Source organism: Euphorbia lathyris, chromosome 4 (assembly GCF_963576675.1).
Source record: "Euphorbia lathyris chromosome 4, ddEupLath1.1, whole genome shotgun sequence".
Taxonomy (NCBI): Eukaryota; Viridiplantae; Streptophyta; class Magnoliopsida; order Malpighiales; family Euphorbiaceae; genus Euphorbia; species Euphorbia lathyris.
Window position 1 is genome coordinate 58,780,363 of NC_088913.1, and position 21,758 is coordinate 58,802,120.

At 39.0% G+C, this 21,758-nt stretch overlaps 1 protein-coding gene across 1 annotated transcript; it reads right to left on the reverse strand.

Annotated features, from left to right (window-relative positions):
• Positions 1–15,643: 15,643 nt before the first annotated feature.
• On the reverse strand, positions 15,644–19,958 carry LOC136226172 (serine carboxypeptidase-like). Its single transcript, XM_066014504.1, has 9 exons — positions 19,617–19,958; positions 19,358–19,526; positions 17,788–17,907; positions 17,410–17,553; positions 17,173–17,323; positions 16,916–17,004; positions 16,407–16,665; positions 16,057–16,190; positions 15,644–15,967 (listed from the first exon to the last, which is right to left on the reverse strand). The coding sequence occupies exons 1-9, from the start codon at positions 19,931–19,933 to the stop codon at positions 15,833–15,835; spliced, it is 1,518 nt and encodes a 505-aa protein (XP_065870576.1). The 5' UTR covers positions 19,934–19,958; the 3' UTR covers positions 15,644–15,832.
• Between the last annotated feature and the right edge of the window lie 1,800 nt (positions 19,959–21,758).

Consider the following 21,758-nt stretch of genomic DNA (forward strand, 5'->3'; position numbering starts at 1 on the left):
TCATTATACTTGCTGACAGTCGGAAACGGACATTTGATAGGCCCAATTTGCATTGCGCTATATTCCCCTGCCCGTATTTTGTCTCTTCGATACTTCATAAAAAACAAGCTTGACACCAGTGACCAATCATGCTTAGTCACATCAGGTAGCAATTGAAACCACTTCAAAGGTTCGCCCACCCGAAAGATGGAACCATGGAGCGACTTCTTCCACTTTGTATGGCTCTCCAAACATAGCACACACGTATCCATACAAATGAGCTTCGGGGTCTTCTACCCCACTAAACAATTTCAACACAGGTATGATCCTCCGAGATGAGACTTCCTCGGTCTCCTTAGTTTCAGTTCTATCATCCATCACCTCTTCCGTTGGCTCCTCTTCCAAAGCCGACACATACAAACCATTTCCCACATTATTCTTCTCATCGGAGTCCAACAACTCCTCTACGTTCTCCTCGAAGGATTCCATCACTACACATTCTGTCAAACCAACTCTGATCATGCTCACCCTATGATTAGGCAATGGATTACGCCTAGTGGAAGGGTTCACTGACGAAGGATCAGCTATCTTCTTCTCCTCAATTAAATCTTGGATTTCATGTTTCAGCCTCTCACAATTCTCAATTGTATGCCCATAACTGCTATGGAATTCACAATACCCTCTAGCCTGTATCTGCGGAGTAGGTTGAGCTTTGTTATACGGGGTAACGGCTTTCAACAATCCCTTTTTCTGCAGACGCTCGAAAACTTTCGCGTAGGTCTGATCGAACTTGGCGAACCGCCTCTTTTCAATAGCATTAAGATCAACCACTTTCACTGTTGCGGATTCCGTACTCGCGCTAGGCCCTCCGGCACTATATCCAGACTTCGTCCACTTGGTGTAAGCTTTCTTAGGCTCTCCATCCCCTTCAACAGTCAAGGCACAACTATACATCTGGTTGAAATCAGTAAATGGCATATACCGCAACTCATTCTTGATATATGGCAAAGTGTTGCCAACCACCATTTGGATCTGATCCTGCTCGAGCGGCTTTTGTTTCATCATTGCGGCCTTAGCCCTCCATCTTTTCACAAAATCGGAAAAGGATTCCCCAGCCTGTTGCTTAGTGCTCTCTAACTCTTTCAAAGTGACCTCCAGTATGGTGTTAAAGCTATACTGAGCGATGAATGACTTCGCTAATTCCTTCCAATCCCTCTTTGTTACCATCGGCAATGCATGAAACCATGTGAGGGCAGCCCCCTCTAGGTAGGTGTTAAACAACCCTAAGACCTGATCCTCAGTCAGGATCGTGTGCTTCATCACCGCAACATACTGATTCATGTGAGCGGTGGGATATCCCGTTCCATCGAACTTTTTCATGTCAGGGAGACGAAATTTCAGAGGCAAAGCTGTTGCCGACAAACAATTCTTCAAGTTATAGAAGTCCTGACTTCCGGAACTTCCTCCACGCAAGTCTTGCACTTCCTGTGTGATGTGTTGCTTCCACTCCTCTTCCTTAGCTTTCTCTTTCTCTAACTGTTTTCAGATATAATCCTGATAATCCTCCTCATTCCCAAAGCGAGGGCCATTGTTCACCTCATTCTCAGCACACTTACTACCACTCTTGTTGTCCTTCAGTGCTAGCTCAGCCAGCTGGGCCAAGATCGCGGCCAGCTGATCATTTATATTGTTCACAGAGTTTTCCAATTCAGCCACTTTCTCGTCGGTCACAGACATACTGACGGAGGACTGAGTATACCCAGACAAAGATGATTCAGAAGCCACAACTACCGATTCGGAACTGTCTACTCGTAGCTGATCAAACTGTCTGACAAGCCGATTACTCTCGCGAACCCACAACCGTTTAATGATGACGTCTGCGTGAACGGTATCCATTAGTATGTATGCATGATTTTATATGCATGATTCGTGGTGTGTGCGTTTATTTATTTACGGATATATAAGATAAGAAGAACAAACGTTAGTCTAATTACACGTATCACAACATCTCTCTTCCACCCTTATTCCTCCACACACTCGTCGGTCCAGGTCTCTTTCCTAGGATTTTGGTTTTTGGCTCACATTGCGGTCCAGGGGACGCGTGATGCCGTCGATTATTACGGAAAAGTAAATCACCCATCAGACAACACAGTTCGTTTTTGACGCATCAGCGTTCAGTGACTAAGAAATCGACCAAGTTGGATTGTCCTTTCGGAATAACTCGTCTTTCGTCCTTTCGTGAGACGCATTAGTTCGGGTTTTGACTCCCTTTGAGCGCATCTCAGTTTTTAGACATGGTACGAGTTATTCTTCTAGTCCAATCGTTCGTTATCGTCAATGACTCGTTCCCTTTTGTTCGCGCGGGTTCGTGTCTCGATTTTTGGATTACAACGGGATCTTTTGGATCTATCGAGAGACGTAACCACGTGTTTATTTAGTGATGGAATCACTTTTGGATTTTATTTTAGGGAACGGACTCATCGCGTAACGTGTTTATTCTTAGCGTCGAGGATCCGTTTGCTCATTTTAGCTACGTGAAAAGACGGCGAGTCTTATTTTGAGCGCACGGTAACCTTTCGGCTAGCAACAGTTCGTTGTTCTTCCCAATCCACGGGATATATCATCTTAGTGTGGTTATAGAAAATCAACGTTTCGTTGAATCGCATGCTTATTCAAAGCGAGGACATCACCGTTTTCTTTCCTTTAGGCACGAATTAAGCCCACACGTACATCGGGCCATATTTCTTGCAGTTTTGGTAACGGTCGAAATGATCGGGTCGTTAGTCAAAACCCACAGTCTCGTCCATATGGCGCAATTATATGGTTTGGCTTAATTCGGCTTCGAGATTTTAAACAGGGTATACACTCGTTCGAGGCACGTATTCAACGGCATTGGTTTATTTTCTTTAACTACTCTTGAGATTGATATATATCGTAGACTCGGAATGATTTTGGTCGTTTAGTTCATTTTTTCTTTTCTTTTATTTTCTTAGTCACCTTTACGGACACATCCATTTCTCTTAAGAACAACTCGAGGCATAACGTAAAAGCTCGTCTTTTATTCGGAAGGGACGGGCTACTTGTGCGAAGTTTTTTTTCGTTACAACAGGGTTGTTCGAAACAGAAATGTTCTTCGTTTTCGTTTCGTCATGATCTCGTTTTATCCCAACTTATTTAAAGAATGTGAATAACGGCTACTGTTAATATAGTCTTTTGTATCGAGATGTAACTATCCTTAACACCGAACCGATTCATACTAATACGTGCTTACGTCATAACACATTTCCTGAACATGTGCCTTCGTCGGGACACCGAAAGGGACAAGGCGGGTCGCACATGTTCATTCATATGAGATGACTAAGTCATCTTTAGTTCAAATTGTTTCGATGTTTTAGGGCAATTAGTATGTCGATTCACGAGTATATATTAACACATCGTCTCATTTTCTTTACCTATTTTAGGATTAGACACGTATCGTGGCAGTTTGAAAACACGAATTGATTCATTTATCACATCAAAAATAGTAACGGGTGATCCTATGGAAACTTCTAAGGCTACTATATGCTGACACGGCTGACCGCGGGACCTCACAGGACCGCACAAATTCGCCCCTAACGAATGGATGGGGACCCTTTGGCGCCTTACTGTAAGGGGGAACTTACACTAGCCTCTTTCGAGCGACGAATGGACTCTCGCTAGAGGTTTCGCGGAAATTACCCAAAGGGTTTGCAATAATGCACATGAATGCATACGAAAAGAAGTAAAACGATCCGTCCCCGTTAAGGGCTTAATACACGCCTTCCGGAATCAAATTTCTCGCTTCCCCAGCAGAGTCGCCACTTGTTAGACGAGGTACCGCGGCCTAATCTCCCGGGCGGACCGGGGGGTGGACACCTCATGGCGACGTAAGCGGTGATTGGCACCGAAAGCAACCAATCGTGGAATCAAGCTGCTCGGCAGGACCGGAGCTCGGAGATATGGAAGAGTCACCACCCACGAATGGGAAAATGAACACCGATCCCTTGCGGGAGACCGGTGTGGGTTCGGAAAACTTAGGTACGAGCCGAGAAGGCTAGCTCCTTTCCGGAGAAAGGCTACTAGGCACCCCGACATCGCCCGGTTATGAACCATCGGCCTCCTACTCAGCGTGTTAGGCGATAACGGACTAATCGTATACTTCTTTAAGTTTAAAATTCATTTGAAACCTTTTCTTTCTCTTTTTGGAAACCGTTTTGAGCATATATTATTGAAAAGCCACATTAGTAAAGAATCACCCATTTATATTATACATACACAGAGAAGGGGGAAGAAAGAAGTGATTTATTTACAATTTTATTTAAATGTCATGCTGTGTGTTTATTCTATGCTAACTTATTTCCCCCCAAAACGAGTTTATTTACGTGGTTCGCACCTTAATCGCCGTTGGAACGATTTAGGTGCGTTTTAAAACCCCGATTGGTGAAGTTTACTCGAATCGCCGTTGGAACGACTCAAGTGTTTGAAACGTTTGAGATAAAAACCTTTAGTAAGAAAACGTGGTTAAACATACAAGTCCATTTTATTTTGTACAAATTCTTTTGAGAAAATGGTTCAAAATATTCGATTATTCACAATGAAAATGATTTTAATTACAAGGTTCACTTAATCCGCCTTTGGAACGGATTAAGGTTTTAAAACGTGGTGTTTTGAAAACGATTTGAAATATTAACAAAACAACTATATTTATTTACATTAGGAACCTCTAAAAAATTCATTAGTTTAAATAATTAAATTGAAAACTCTCTTTTTGTGATTTATTTTCTCCTTTTATTTAATGGACTCTTTACCTATTATAATTACAATAATAAACCCATTTAAACCAAGATTCACTTCCAAATAAAGCTCATTTGAAACATGGACCCATAAATGGTCCAAAAGAATAAAGAAAATAATTTAAGCATATATATATATACATTCAAATCAAAAAGAGAATATGAAAATAAAAGTTAATAAAAAGAAACTATATAATACATATATGAAAATACTAGATATAATACATTTATACTTTAAAGAGGTGGAAATAGTAAATAAATCTCATTAGATAAGAAAATAACATTTATCCAAAATAGTTTCATATAATAAACAATAACATAACCCAAATATCCCAAAACTATATATATACATAACTAATATAGTTTTAAATACCAAAAATAACATATATCCATATACTAATACTTACTAATTAGTTTCCAAAATGCCCAAATAAATAACCTTTTAAAATAGAATCTAATATAACTCAAATGAATAAAAAATGAGAATATATATATACATATACCTATGCTTAAAAAATTGAATAAAAAATGATATACAAACATCCTAAATAATTATATACACTAAATATCTAAAATGGTTTGAAAATATATATTACATAACTATACATATATATATTAAGGATTAAAAGTTTAAAAGTTAAGAAAAATGGACTGAAATGGCATTTTTTACGTTTTGGCAGATTTACCGACGAACAATCCGTCGGTAAACAGCAATTAGTGACAGAAACGGAAAATTACAGCAGCACTCCAATTGTTTCCAGATTTATTCAAAAGCTTTAAATTAAGTCTAATTCAATCGTTTTGGATTTCCGAACTACCAAAAATGGATCATAGTCAATAATGGAAATTCCTAAAACAACGTTTTTATTTTAAAACCTTATTCGGAAATTCTTTTAAATTAAAACTTATAATTACAACGTTTCTAACACCCGAACTACCTTTTTATCGGATCACGGTTCGTATTGGGATATCAAAACGAGGTTTTTTATTTTAAAGCAAAACCGAATTTTATTCAACACGAGACGGGAATTAAATAAATACGAAAAATTAAATAAAACGTGATAGATAAATAAATGACAAAATAAATAAAATTATAACATAAAAATAAATAAAGGAAAAGAAATAAATTAAATAAAATAAAACGAGTCTAGTCCTCGGATAATACCTCAAGTTCGGTATCTGACAGTCGAAGCCGATTGATTACACGAGTCGTGATTTTCCGGTTTTTGTGTTTTTTTTAGTAAAAATTTAACTTTGGGAAATTCGGAATTTTTGAGAAAAAAAAATATTTTTCTAAAAAAAAATCACTTTCTCTCTCTAAAAATGTTTAGAGTGAGAAAGGCTCCAAAAAAATCTCCTCTCTAAATGCATGGGGATCCGTGCCTTTTATAGGCAAACGGGTCCCCGGACCAATGGGCGACGCCCCGAGTAAAATCGGGCGTCGCCCAAAGGGTTGGGCGGCCGCCCAACCTTGCGTTGGGCTACCGCCCAACATTGTTGGGCGGCCGCCCAACGATTGTTGGGCGATCGCCCAACGATTGTTGGGCGGTCGCCCAACAGCGTTGGGCGCGCGCGCCCAACTGTCGTTGGGCGTCCGCCCGACGCGGTTGGGCGCCCGCCCAACGGCCGCCAGGGCGCGTCTCGCACTGTCGGGCGTGCACGTCCCGCGGCCGTCGAGCTTGCGTTCCGCGCCGTCGGGCGTCCACGCGTCGTGACCGCCGAACGTGTGTTCCGCACAGCCGGGCGCACACGTCCCGTGGCCGACGAGCACGCGCCTCGCGCCGCCAAGCTCGTGCATTGCTCAGACGTCGAGCGCGTGCTATCCGGGGTTGGATGCGCGCGTCCAACGGACGTCGAGCGCGCGCTTTGCGTCATCGAGCGAGCGTCCGACTGTCGTTGAACGCGCGCCGGCTGCCGCTAAGCACTCGCACCATGTCGTTAAGCATTCGCGAGCCATTCGATCAACCGCAGTGACCCACCGTAACTTATTTATTTTTTTTTTCGAAACTTTCGGAATCAATCGCTTCAACCGTCTTCTTTTCAGGTTTTCGTCACAGGTCCTCCGACTCGGTGTCTACACCTGTCTAACTTTATATGTATATATTTGCACTCAATATTGAACAAACATATTAGTACAATTAAATCAAAGCATTTAAATTTAATTGCCTCTTAATCATGGATGATTTTGTCAAATCAAAATCTTGTGGAAAGGTGTTTCAACAAACTCTCCCATTTTGATGTTGGCAAAATACATAATTATGGAACTCAGTTATAAGTTACCCCATGATTGATATATTTTTGAAATGACTCCCCCGTAAGGGTTGCACATATTGTCTTAACTTAATTCTAAACCTTCCAAGATTTAATTGAATTATCCTTAAGATTTGTGTATACTGACTTAGTTTAATGTTGGATTTTTCAAGATCTGAACTTTTTGAATTTTAAGTCAGCTTTCAAAAATATTAGAAGTATGTTGTTACTCAGTTTATTACCTAAGTGTTTTAGTGTTAACGTATACTGAGTATGTTTTACTTCTTAATTTGTTTGTTCAATTTTATCGACTATATTGAGAAAATAGTACTTGGCATAGATTAAACAAGAAAATAAAGCAAACACATATATGAAGGTTTCTATGCTAAGTTCTAAACATTTACTAGACTATATCTAGTTCTTCTTCTTCTGAGCTTGGTGGTCAGCTTTAGCTATTCCTAGTACTTGGCATAGATTAAACAAGAAAATAAAGCAAACACATATATGAAGGTTTCTATGCTAAGTTCTAAACATTTACTAGACTATATCTAGTTCTTCTTCTTCTGAGCTTGGTGGTCAGCTTTAGCTATTCCTTTGCCTTTGTCTTTACTTCCTGAGGCATTTCCTGCAAGCTGAGTTCCTCCTTGACTTGTCTCCCCCATTTTGTCATCATCGGGTTTATAAATGAATGTGTCAGTGCGAGCGTGTTAGGAGAGGTGAGTTGAATAACGCTGGAGTCTCCTAGTACTTTCGCGCAAGCCATCAATTATAGGAACACTGTCATCTTGGACATGGCGGGGAACACGAAGAGAACTGCTAATCATGCTGAGCAGGCATTCATGAGATTTGCTAAGCCATGTGAGCGAGCTGGTGAGCTGACCAAATGATTGATAGTACATCTTGAGCAAGGCGGAGTCATAAAATATGCGCTGGGCATTGTTGATGTGCATTGCCTTCATAATCGCCTGGGAAAAGCTCAAGAGTTCACTGTTGGAGACTGGATCAACATCCATCTGTGCTTTGTTGAGGTTGAGTAGGCTGACTGCTTCACTCAGTTGGTCAATTGTACACTGAGAGGAGGAGGATACTAAGTCACGCGTACTGGTCAGCTCAGCATTAAGCTTGGTAAAGCATGCTTGAAGTTCAGCAGAAGTGGCAAACTCAGCGTTGCCAGGTGCGCTTGATTTGGTCAGTTCTGCAGTTAACTTAGCAAAACATTCTTGAAGTTCAGCGGAAGTGGCATACCGTGGATTAACTTCGGATGGTTGTTGGATTTTGCCTTCAAGCGAGTTCAGATGGTTCACCATGGAGAGAACCAGTTCAGTCAGCTTTGCTATTTGATCTTGGCTTGGTTGCTGAGTTTGAACAGTCGTTATAATGCTTACTAGATCCTTGAGTCCTCTGAGTTCATTGAGAAGCTGAGTGATTCCAGGTAGTTGAGAGGACTCAGTATGAGAAGATCTAGCAGCATCAGCTTGAGAAGGGTTCAAGTCTTGAAGCAAGGACTGAGCAGAGGCAATGATGCGTCGGCCTGACTCAATGGCATTCAAGTAGGTGAATTGAGCCGCATTTGTCTCAGAGGCTGGAATTGAGCTTGAGGGTGGAGGAGTTGGCTGTTTGCCAGATTGATCACCTTGATTAATGACTGGACTTTGATGCAGATTAGCTTCAGGAGCTGAGTTGTCAACATGCTGAGTTGGAGGTGGAGTTTGGTTAGTCATGTTGACCTGCTCATCCTGAGTGGGTGAAGTTGAAGCAGTATTTGTTCCTTCTTGAACAGTTGGATTTGGATCTTCAAGGGTTTTGGCTTGTTCCTCATCCTGAGTAACAGAGGCTTGTTTTTCCTTTGAGGGAGACTCAGGGTCGTTTGCAAAGTATGTGAACTGTAGCTCAGACATGCCAGTGAATTGTTCTGGAAGAGGAGAATCTGCAAGAAGATCAATAACTTGAGTTTTATAGGCTTTCTTCTTAAGCCGTTTGAACCTTTGTTCCTTGGGAGGAGAAGGGTCAACATCAATGTTTTCCTCATCAGTATCAACTGTCTCCTCTACCATGGTTGGATGCTCATGCTGCTCATCATAATCCTCAATAGCAACGTTTTCTTCTTCCTCAACTCTTTGCTCAGCATCAGCCTGAGGTTGCTCAACATCAGCAGGTTCTTCCTGCTCAGTATTAATGTCTTCCTCAACATAAGTTTCTTTCTCAGCTTCCCTTTCTACTTCAACATTTGTTTTCTCAGCTTGTTGCTCAATTTCTTTCTCAGCTTCCTTTTCTAGGTCAGTTCCATGACCTTTGGACGATACAACCCAATCTAGGGGATCAGCTTCAACTGTCTTTAAGGAATTAACCTTCTTCCTTTTCATCAAGGGGGATTCTGGAGTACCCTCTTCTTCATCCTCAGGCTCTTCTAGCCTCTTTCTCTTCTCTGCCGACTCAGCTTTCTCCTTAGCCTTGTCAGCTTTAACCTTTTCTTGAGGCACTAGTCTCACTTTCTTTGGGACAGCATGGATGTCTTTGGAGCATGTTTCAATGGCCTTTCTTTTCTTCATCTTCTTTTCCTTAGATGACTCAGCAGGAACCTCCACTTCTTTCTCAGGCTCATTTTCAGGCTCAATGTCTAGCTCAGCTTCATCATCAACAACTTCTTCATATCCCTTCAACGGTTGATTGAACAACAGTCCAACCAGCAGAGCTGCTGTGATCTCACTTCCCAAAGTGTCAGTTTCATTGATTGTCTTAATCTGTTTGTCCTCAATGATCTTAGTGATCAAAGAACCTAGCCTGAGCTTCTTTCCACTACGTTGAAGAGCCCCAACCAGAAAAATGGGCATGTTGAGTGGAGTGTAGGTCAACATGTGCCATATGAAGCACTGTTCAAAATTGGAGGCAGATGAGGCTGAGTTGAGTTTGGGGAAGATGAAGTTGGTCAGCATGTAGTGAGCCATCTTCTGGTCTTGCCCCATACACGTGCTGGGTATTTCCCCTTTATGATCTTTGGGTTTGCAGAACCCCTTGATCTTGTCAAGTTTTTCCTTTGGTACTTTCTCTTTTGTTGTCCTAAATTCTATTCCTTCGTTTGGTAAATCAAGCAAAGTAGCTAGATAGGCAGGGGTTATGGTGATTTTCTGACCTTTGACTGTAGTCTCCAAGTAGTCAGCATCATCCTCATCAACAAGGATGTTAGAGTAAAATTCTCTGACCAGCCTGGGGTACGTTTTTTCGGCGAGTGAGAAGAGACCGGTCCATTTGTTCTTCTCGATCCAGTCGCAGAACGGTTTCTCTGAAGTGACGAAACCTGGAGAGAACCATCTACATTTCAATACTTCCAAGTTATTGACCTTTTGTGGACCTTGATCATATTCCTTTCGATTTGCCTCGAAGAACCAGCGGGGTCAGCTTGAGTGGGTTTGCCAGAGGTTTGGCCAGGCTGAGTGGTGCGGTTAGGGATTTTGTTCTTGCCGGAAGCCATTGTTACCGAGGAAGGTTTTTAAGATTTAGGGAGAGAGGAGAATTCGATTTCAGAAGATCGTAAGCGTAAAGAGTAATGAGTGGGGATCCTTCCACTACTTATAGAGTTTTGAGTCATTAATGAACTAGCCGTTTTCATCTTGGGACTTTAATCGACAAAGATTCTGCCATTTATGACAGGTTCGGCGCATGGGTATTCATCATTACTTGCGTTTTCCTAGATATGATTTGTTACACGTGTCATTGTTTATCGGTGCAAGTGGGCATTTACTCAGTTTGCCAGAATATGAATCGTTTATGATACTGAGTATTTAATTCTACGTAGATGGATTTCCTATCTCTTAGTAACTCAACATACATTCATCACACAACATGTACATTCACTCAGCATAAGGTGATTACTTAATATGTCTATCTACTCAGCACAGAATATTTACTCAGCATTTGTATCTACTCAGCATAGACTATTAAGCTCAATGTGCAGTAGTTACTAGATTGATATCAGTCAGCATGACAATCACTCAACATTTATTCAATTATTTAGAATTATTGAAGAGGATTAGACATACCGATAGCTTCCCTTAGTATGTTAAATTGTTCACGAGCCAAAGGCTTGGTGAAGATATCTGCAAGCTGTTCATTTTTTGGTACATAAGTCAGCTTGATCTCACCCTTTAGTACGTGATCTCTAATGAAGTGATGCCTTATGCTGACATGCTTCATCCTGCTATGTTGAATAGGATTCTTGGATAGATCAATGGCAATTTTGTTGTCACATTTGATCTCTATTGTCTCAGTTCTTACTCCATAATCCTCAAGCTGTTGCTTTATCCATAGGACTTGAGCTACACAGCTTCCAGCAGCAACGTACTCAGCTTCAGTTGTAGACAGAGCAACTGATGACTGCTTCTTGCTGAACCAGGATACTAGACAGCTTCCAAGGAAATGACATCCTCCTGAAGTACTCTTACGCTCTAACTTATCCCGTCCATAGTCAGCATCAGTGTATCCTATGAGTGTGAAGTCATTTGAGGCTGGATACCATAAACCTGCATCAACTGAGCTCTGCAAATATCTAAAAATTCTTTTTACAGCAATTAAGTGAGGTTCCCTCGGGTCAGCTTGATATCTTGCACAATAACATACTGAGTACTGTATATCAGGTCTACTAGCAGTGAGATAAAGTAAGGAGCCTATCATACCTCGATAAAGTTTACTATCTATTGACTTACTTTTCTCATCTTTGCATAGGACAGTATCAGTACCCATAGGGGTTGATATGGGCTTACAGTCTTCCATATCAAATTTCTTTAACATCTCATTTGTGTACTTGGACGGACTAATGAAGATGCCGTTCTTACCTTGCTTGATCTAAAGTCCAAGGAAGAAGCTGAGTTCTCCCATCATAGACATTTCGAACTCAGTCTGCATCTGTTTGCTAAACTCTTGACACAAAGATTCGTCAGTAGCACCAAATATTATGTCATCTACATAGATTTGTGCAAGTAGGGTATGTTTACCCTTTTTCTTAATGAACAAGGTTGTGTCAGCTTTTCCTCTGACATAATTCCTGGTCAGCAGGAAGTTGGTCAACCTTTCATACCAAGCTCTTGGCGCTTGCTTCAGGCCATATAATGCCTTTTTGAGTTTATAAACGTGGTTTGGAAATTTGGGATCTTCAAAACCGGGAGGTTGATTAACATATACCTCTTCGTTTATAAAACCATTAAGAAATGCACTTTTGACATCCATTTGATATAATTTAAAGTTCATGAAACTAGCATATGCACACAATATACGTATAGCTTCTAACCTAGCAACTGGTGCAAAGGTTTCACCATAATCAATGCCCTCTTGCTGACTATAGCCTTGGGCTACAAGTCGAGCTTTGTTCCTAATTACATTTCCATGCTCATCTAGTTTGTTTCTAAAAACCCACTTAGTTCCTATGGATTTTTTATTCCTAGGTTTAGGTACTAAATCCCATACCTCATTTCTCGTGAATTGGTCAAGCTCCTCTTGCATGGCATTGATCCAATACTCATCATGCTCAGCATCAGCAAAGTTCTTTGGTTCATAGACTGATACGAAAGCGACGTTGCTAAGAAACTTCCTAAGCTGATCTCTAGTCATTACTTTTTTGTTTGCATCATCAAGGATGGACTTTTCTGAATGTCCTCTTGGAATTTTTATCTCCTTGGGTAATGTTGAGTTATTTGGAACAGGTGTTTCTACAATCTCTGCAGGGACAGATTGGTCAGCAAAGGTAATTTCAGTTTCGATTTTACCTTTGGTCAGTTCTTGTACAGATGACTCAGCATGTCCATTCTGGTTAGCAGGAGCTGAGTTGGGTTCTTCCTCTGTGTGTTGAGTTGTTCTTCCTGCAGGGTCAGTTTCATCGAAATCTACATGGACTGACTCTTCTACTACCTGGGTCTTTTTATTATAAATTCTATATGCTTTACTGTTTATTGAGTATCCCAAAAAGATCGCTTCGTCAGCTTTGGCATCAAACTTTGCCAGATTATCCTTAGTGTTGAGAATAAAACATTTACATCCAAAGGCACGAAAGTATCCAATATTGGGCTTTCGTCCTTTCCAAAGTTCATAAGGGGTTTTCTTTAATATAGGTCTTACCAATGCCCTATTCAATATATAACATGCTGTATTGACAGCTTCTCCCCAAAAATACTTTGGAAGCCTATTTTCACTCAGCATTGTCCTAGCAATTTCTACTATTGTCCTATTATTCCTTTCAACAACTCCATTCTGTTGAGGAGTTCTAGGGGCAGAGAAATTGTGGTCAATACCATTATTTTCACAGAATTCATCAAACAATTGGTTTTTGAATTCTCCACCATTATCACTTCTAATGTGAGCTACTCTTAGGTCTTTGTCATTTTCAAGCCTTTTGACTAATGTGGTAAACATCTCAAATGTTTCATCATTGCTACTCCGCAAGATGACCCAAGTATATCTAGAGAAATCATCTATAATAACTAAGGAAAATTTCTTACCTCCCATGCTGAGTGGCTGGATAGGTCCGAAAAGATCCAAATGTAGTAATTCCAATGGTCTTTTGGTTGAGACAACCTTTTTGCTATGAAATGACTTTTTGATTTGTTTACCTTGCTGACAAGCATTACAGAGTTGATCTTTTTCATACTTTAATTTGGGTAATCCCTCAACTAATTGCTTTCTAGCTAGTTTGGCAAGGAGGTCCATGCTGACATGCCCAAGTCTCCTATGCCATATCCAGGAGTTGTCCTCTTTTGACACCAAGCATATACTTTTTGAAAATTCCTTTTCCAGACTCAACATGTAAACATTTTCTACCCGAGGGGCTGTTAAAATCAAATCATTTGTTTTTCCCTCGAGTATTTGATACTTAGTATCATCAAATATAATCTTCCTTCCACTCTTGCAAAGCTGAGCTACGCTTAGAAGATTATACTTGAGACCTTTAACTAAGGAGACTGACTCAATTTTAGGGTTACCTCCGATAGTTCCTGAGCCAACTATCTTGCCCTTCTTGTTGTCTCCAAAGCTTACACTACCTCCTCGTTTAAGCTCTAATGTGATGAACTGAGTTTCATCACCTGTCATGTGTCTTGAGCATGCGCTATCTATATACCAGAGTTTTGATTTCTCCACGCATGTCAAGTTGACCTGCATTTTAAACTATTCGTTTTTAGGTACCCAATTCTTTTTGGGTCCTTTCTTGTTAGTGTAAACAGGTGCAAAGTCATATTTTAACTTGTGACGACATACTTTTGTAGTATGACCACTTTTACCACAAAAGCCACACATAGTTACCCTTTGAGGGTGATGTTGAGTGTAGTCAGCATTGTTGTGCTGAGCATGCCAGCATACCTTGGTAGTATGACCTTTCTTACCACAGAAGTCACATTGGACAATCTGTTTGTTATGCCAGCACACAGCTTTTGTGTGTCCTTTCTTCCCACAACAGCTACATTGAGTAAACTGTTTATGCTGACCAGTACCTGAGTACTCAGCATGGGGTTTATTCTTTGTTGAACCTTTTATTTGGTTCTGTAAAGTTGTGGCATCCTTTCTAAGTTTCTTTGACTCAGTTTGAACCTCCGTGACAAACTTATGTAAGATTTGCATGTTGGTATGTAAGTCTGAGTTGTCCTGGAGGAGATATCGGAGATCACTCAGCTTGACCTCCTCAATCTCGTCACAGTGCCTGCTGAGTGCCTTAATCTTTTTGTTACACTTCTTAGTTAGTGTATATAAGTCACTCAGGGCATTTACCATTTCGCTTCTAAGCAAAAGTAACAAACTTTCTTGCAATTTTAAATTTCAAGGCATTCCTTTTTTATTTTCAATTTCAATTTCCACATCAATCTTATCAATCTCTTTCTATTTTCAGTTGCTTTAATTCTACAAACTTTCTTGCAATTTTAAATTTCAACGCATTCCTTTTTTATTTTCAATTAGGCATTCCTTTTTTATTTTCAATTTCAATTTCCGCATCGTTTCCTTCAATTAATCTTGATATATGTAGATATAATTGACAGACTTTAAGCTTTTTTATGTTCCTTAAACTTTCACACAATCTTTGATTTAGAAATCACATTTCCAACGTTTATAATTTTTCCACAAAATTACTAGTACGCTCGGCACAATCCAGTTCACTCAAAAAAGGCGAAACAACCAAACATCATCTAATTTAACTTTGTTCACTGAATTAATTAATTATAAACATTTTAAAAGTAGTTTAAGATTATATCTTTTTTTCAATTTGAAATTATGTTTTCTTATAGTCACATTCTATTTTCAAACCTTAAAAAAAAAAAAAAAAGGTCAAATACTACTGTAAAAAAAATAAAAATTTATAAAAATTTCAAACACCTATAAAATAAATAAAGATTTGTTAACCAAATTATTACTATTTTATGTCAAACTTAAATATAAACTTACAACATGATATTATAAATTTTTTTCTTGTCCTATTTTCAATGTTACTATTTTATGTCAAACTTAAATAGAAACTTACAACATGATATTATAATTTTTTTTTTTTTTTTGTCCTTTTTTCAAAGTTTTGATTCAAATTTGCATGAGCAACCCGAGTGATGTAATTGTTAATACATCACTTACGCATATAATTGTTAATACATCCATTACGCATATCATATTCATGAGGGCATAATAACACTACTTTTTTTTCTTGACTCCAAAGCAAGACATGCATTATCAGGAAGTCTTCTCATGACACAATACATATTTACATTATGTGAACTACGTGAAATTCGTAGCTATCAGAGAGAAACAGGCAATTGTAACCAAGTAACTCACTAAATCTCAGCCACCAGTTTTTCTGATTCATCCTCATCCACGTCTTCAGAAAGTTTCCCCTGCGTCCATCTCTTCAGCATTTCTAATGCAGCTTTCGGCTGATCCATCGGAACCATATGCCCTGCGTCGTGGACCTGTTCGTTTCATTGACACATAATGCAACTGAGTCAGTACTGTTTCTTAATGATTTTTTAGAAAGAGAGGTAATAAAGGTGAAAATTACCTTGAGGAAAGCAAGAGGTCCATGGCTTTTCAACACACCACCTTCAGAATTATCAACTTTGAAAGGAACTTCTGGAGAAGATACAAACTTTTTCTGACCCGACCATTCCATAGCGTGCACCCATCTTGAATTTCCTGCACATAAAATTAAAGTTTGTGTAAATGACCAGTATTTAGCTCAAGTGTTGGACACCATGCTGATGATAGGTTAATACAACTCTTTTCAGGTGACCTCTCTACCAATCAAAATCTACTACTGAAAACGGAATTCCATGCCTATCTCAAGTGATTAAGAGACCATTCTCCACTCAAACCGACCCTAATTAGTAGTTTAAAGAGTCGATAGCTTACCGAGCCAGTTGCAGATAAGATCGTATTCTCCAGCATATACAAGCAACTGAATTCCATCCTCAAGGAGAGCAGGAATGCCCACTTCAAGATTCCTCATCCAGTCCATCAACATGGCCTGATACACAGATCGGCTACAGGACACAAAACCTATATCCCCAACTCCAAGTGCATCCCTTACAGATTTCTGATTCAAATATTTCTCCATGTTTGAGAAGTCATAACAGAGGCTCCCCTCACATTTCTTTCTGACATCATAGTACTGTAAAGAGGACAAATTAAGGCTTGTTAGCTTTAAGATATGATCAAGTAAGTTCATTTTATCTTTTTGTGTACTCCTGAATTTGCCATATAGCATGTCAATAGACTAAATGCCATCAAAGGAAATTAAACTGCTTTATGTTCTCAGAATAATGTTCAGTGTAGAAATAACAAATGCAATAACAAATTGTGTCCTGAAAAGGCTCAACTGCATAAGAAGTTTAAACAAAAGGAGATTTATGAGGCCTTACATTTATATCACCAACACGTGCCATAATACTGCTAAAGATACTGTTGCAAACAAAATACGAAGCCATGCATGAGATTGTACCATCGGTGCCTGAAACAACAAAAATGCCACATATGGTTAGATGAAGCAAGGGCAGCAACAATTTGCTGGATTCAAGTATTACAGGACAATCAGTGTCAACAAATTCTGGACACCATATGAACCAATCAAAGGTAAGAAATTTCACAGAAATGCAAATAAGAGAGTTTATAGTATTACCGCAAAGTTTAACAGCCATTTCACACAGCGGAACCACCTTGCTTATGCGATCATAATCAGATTTTTCTATTAACCCCATATCTAATGCATAATCTGTGTATGCTTTGTATTGGATTGCAGGATCAGTAAGCCCATTGCCCATGGCAAATCCCTGTCAAACATTTTTGACTAAGAATTAATAGAAGCTAAGAGCCGATAACAAGTCACATCCAGTAAACACAAAAGTAAGCAGCATGCCTTAAGGTTTATATGAGTTCCTTCTTTAGCTTTGTTTCCCTTGTGAACGCGGGCAGCAAAAGCAGGAATATAGTGTCCAGCATATGATTCTCCAGTAATGTAAAAATCATTATTCACATATTCAGGATGCTCCGCAAAGAAGGCCTAACATCAGAGAAAAACCAACTTCATTCCAAACAATATAGTAGTATTTATAGCCATGCATTTAAGAATCAACTACCCATCATATTCCAACCAAGAATGGCATTAGAATCTACAATCTAGTAGTCTCACAAATTACAGTTCATTTTCGTTACAGTTTTAAGGTATAATAAGAACTGCATGGCAGATTATTATGCCATTTTGCTTTAAATAGAGGGAACTCCTAAGATAAGATACCTGTAAGAAATCATATAGATCATTACTAACTCCCTCCTCATTATGACGAATGTCGCGTGGATCAGAACTATAACTGAATCCGGTCCCAATAGGTTGGTCAACATAGAGAAGGTTAGATGCCTGCAGAGCAATCATATTAATTTGTCAACTCTTTTCACCAAGCAAAATAGTTCCGAATGATACTTCAGAACACATAATTAACGCAGAAACAAAGAGCAAATAGAGAGTTAGTAAAGGAAAGTGGGAAAGCTCCATCTTCTTTGAAGCATTTCTAGCAAAGAATAAATACAGAACATACTGTTTTCTTTTACTCAGATGATACAGCAACATAGTGTCCCATTACAGTTGTGCATCAGTCACAGGTTTGAATATAACAGAGGCGACAATTAGCATCTTATATAATAGTATACATGAAGAATAATTCAATCGGTTGCAACAAATTCTTAAGTAATGAAACTCAACATAGAAAAATTAAAATTAAAAAGTTTTCCTAGCCTATGTGCATTAGCATATCAAAAGTTCTAACAAAAAATCTAATTGATGCAAATGAAATTAAGCAGAAACAAAAAGATCTAACAAGTGCTGCTAGAGAAGGAGATGATAGCCTTGAAGGTTTAATATAGGAGGACAAATGAACAAATGATTATGCAAACATGTAAAATGGCAATGATCGTATTTCAGGAAAGCAAATGTCAAATCTAGGCTTTGGTATCCCAAAAATACCCCTTCAAGCATAAGTAAAAAGCTCTAAAAAGTGCTTATGGGAGGATGAATCTGATGCAGCTAGATCTCCTGTCCATATTTTGGTAGATAAAGAAGGTGAATATATGAACACGCTATTGTGTAAGATAGCAATTATCAATCTCGTGAAAGAAGAATTCTCATATAAACATCCCATCCCAAAAATACTCCATGGAATGACATAAACCCACAAGATTACTTGAGAGTGGTTATTGAGAGTTGATACCAAGATAAAAAGGAGGCATTTACCATAGCCTCAGTTCACAAACCACTACACTGTAAAGAAGTAAAGATCCTTCTTAACTCTAAGATGTCCAATTAAGGATCGAAGTGTGAATCCATACACTACACAATCAAGTTCCAAGAGGCAACTAAAGGCTCAAAAATTTGAAATGGTGGATGGTTCCCGCAAAAGCAATAATAGGTAATTACTGAAAAGGATGTACAAGGGTGAGAGACGTGATCCAATAATGTGATGTTCAACTATGCTATAAAGACACGAGTTATGTGATGTTCAGTAAAACTTACAATATACTTTTCCAGTTAGTGTCAGAAAGTATGTTTCATAATTAACATCAACTTTTTTTTTTCCGGCTAGAAGTGATGCTAGCATGTGTGCCTGATATAACAAAGTTTCATATTATTGAAAGCATAATGTTAGTCAATTCCCCAGTAATTATTTTGTATAAAAAATGTAAGAGAACATCACGAAAAAAAAAAGCCAATTAAAAAATAGCTATAATCCAAGAACTGGCAATAATGCAGTATTAATTATTACGCAGTGAAGCTATATAATAGGATAGAGAAAGGGGATTGGGAACTAAAATACCTTGTCCCAACCATATTCGTTCCATACAAGAGACATATTCTTTGCAATAGTAAAAGGACCATTTTCATAGAACATAGCCAACTCACTGCTACACCCTGGTCCTCCAGTCAACCAGATAACCACAGGATCTTTCTTGCTGTTCCGTGATTCGAAGAAGAAATAAAACATCCTACAAACAAAAGAAAAATTGAACACAAATCAGCCCTAATTGAACCCAAACACGATAAGATTCAAAAAAAAAAATCAGATTCAAATCAACCTGGAGGCATGGGAGTTAGCAATCTTGTAATAACCAGCATGATGCCCCAATTCCTCCTCAGAAACACCATCATAACCCCCAGCAACATTAGGAAAGGTAAACCGCTTCTCAACAATCCTTTTACCTCCCTGAACGGCAACACGAGCGCCGTCGATCAAGTTAACATCCTTCTCCGGGAACAAATTGAGCTCCCTAATAAACTTCCCGGCCTGAACAGACGGAAAATTTGACCTAGCGAGGTATTGGTCAGAAAAACTGGCGAGAGATACAACAGTAAGAGATAAAAGCAGCACAGAAAGGAGAGTCAGTTTCTCCATTTTTCCTCCTCTTAGAGTCCTTCGCCATCTTCTGCAAATGGTTATATAGAAGCCACAACAAACCGTCTTCGTCAAACGGAGGATTGGTAGTTCGAGAGATAGATATTGACGAGAACATAACGGAGATTAAACGGGAAGCGTTATTGTTGAGGTGGCCATGGTGATGACGTGTCATGAATGTAGATAATACTGTTCTGTTTTGCTTGCAAGCGGGGAAGGGAAGGCAAAAGGATTTGAGGTTGCGTGTGAAAGAGTGCACTATAAGAAATGTGTACGCGACATGTTTATGATTATTTGAGTTTTGGGACCCATTTGAAGAGGTTAAGAAATTGGGTCCTTATATGATGTGAAGGTGGTGTGGTATTTGGTTTAGTTGATATATGATATCGAATCGTAGTTAGGAGTGTCTATGATCGGTTAATTAGGAATATTCATTTTTTCAAATCCAAATCTACATAATTCATATAAAGAATTTCGGGAGAAAATTTATTGTCCTCGTTCCTTCCATGTCTCTCTTATAAAAAGTGGTCTTTTTTGGGATAAAATCTGTTGTCCCTATTTCAGTGTCCCCTTCCATGTCTCTCTCACAAAAAGTAGTTTTTTTTAACTAAAATAATATATTTTATGAGCCAAGGTGACCCACATGATTAAAAAGGATATAGAAGGAGACACAAAAATGGGGACAACATATTTTCTCCCGTCTCTTTTAATCAGGTGGGTCCCTTAGGTCATCAAATATATTATTTTAATTAAAAGAGACCACTTTTGTGAGAGGGACATGGAAAGGGACATCGAAATGGGGACATCAGATTTTCTCCCGAGAATTTCACAAAGAGAGCAAATCTTGTGACTATCATAAAAGGACAAATCTGCCGTTTTCAAAGATTTGGGAGCAATTCTGTCTCTGATAAGATCTGTCAGGATCTTGGAAGGTTGTTAATCATAGGGTAAGAGTAATGGGAATATAACTACATCAACATCTTCATTGGTAGGTGCATTTTTATTTTGTCGACTCCAGTACATCCTTTCTACCAGCTGCCGTCTCCACACAATCTTTGGTTGAAATGTATTTTTGATGTTGTGTGTTTTGTTAATCTTTTCAGTTTTGACCTTGGATGCATCTCTGGAGATGTCTATCTTTGGTTTGAGCGTGCTCTTTGGATTTGTTTTTTTTAGATTTCTGATCAATGTGTTTACTATCAAAGTTTGAGATTAAGAGTCTCTTTATTGGATGATACCCTTTTGTATGCAGGCTTTAGTGATGGAATGTTCATAATTCGCGAGGTATCCGCCAGGTGCTAATATTGTTTGGTGGGCAGGTTTTTGGTGTTTTTTGGGAGTGAGTATGGTCTCCTACCACTCGGTAATAATTTATTGATGATCTGGAAACTCACATTTGACCAATGTTCAGGGAAACCTAATACCATTCAATAAGCGTGTTTTTAGTGTGCCGGGCACTTACGTTCGTAAAGTGTCTATTAGGCTTTGATACTGGTCGATATGTAAGCTTAAGTGCTAGATTCTTGTATTTGTGGGGGCATGCATCAAGTGCTGACACTTTTCACATGCATTATTTTATTGAGTGAGTATATTAATCGAATAAGAAACATCAAATGAGATAATCTCCATATAAGCGAATGACTGATTATTTATTGAACTGTGTCCATTGCAAGTGTTATCTAGGATTTTCCTGCTAAGGAAGACAATTTATAGGACCCATTTAGTAAGGGTTTTGAGATAACATATGGTCTTCCCAATTCTGCCTCAGTTTTCCTTTCCTAATGTTAATTACGTCGTTGCTTTGTTGCGTAAGACTAAGTCTCTG

Coding starts and splice junctions, on each gene's coding strand:
- LOC136226172 (XM_066014504.1), bottom strand. CDS start 19,933: ATGGAGAAACTGACTCTCCTTTCTGTGCTGCTTTTATCTCTTACTGTT. Junction 17,908..19,357: donor ACGAATATGGTTGGGACAAG/GTATTTTAGTTC, acceptor ATTGCTCTGCAG/GCATCTAACCTTCTCTATGT. Junction 17,324..17,409: donor GAACTCATATAAACCTTAAG/GCATGCTGCTTA, acceptor AATGTTTGACAG/GGATTTGCCATGGGCAATGG.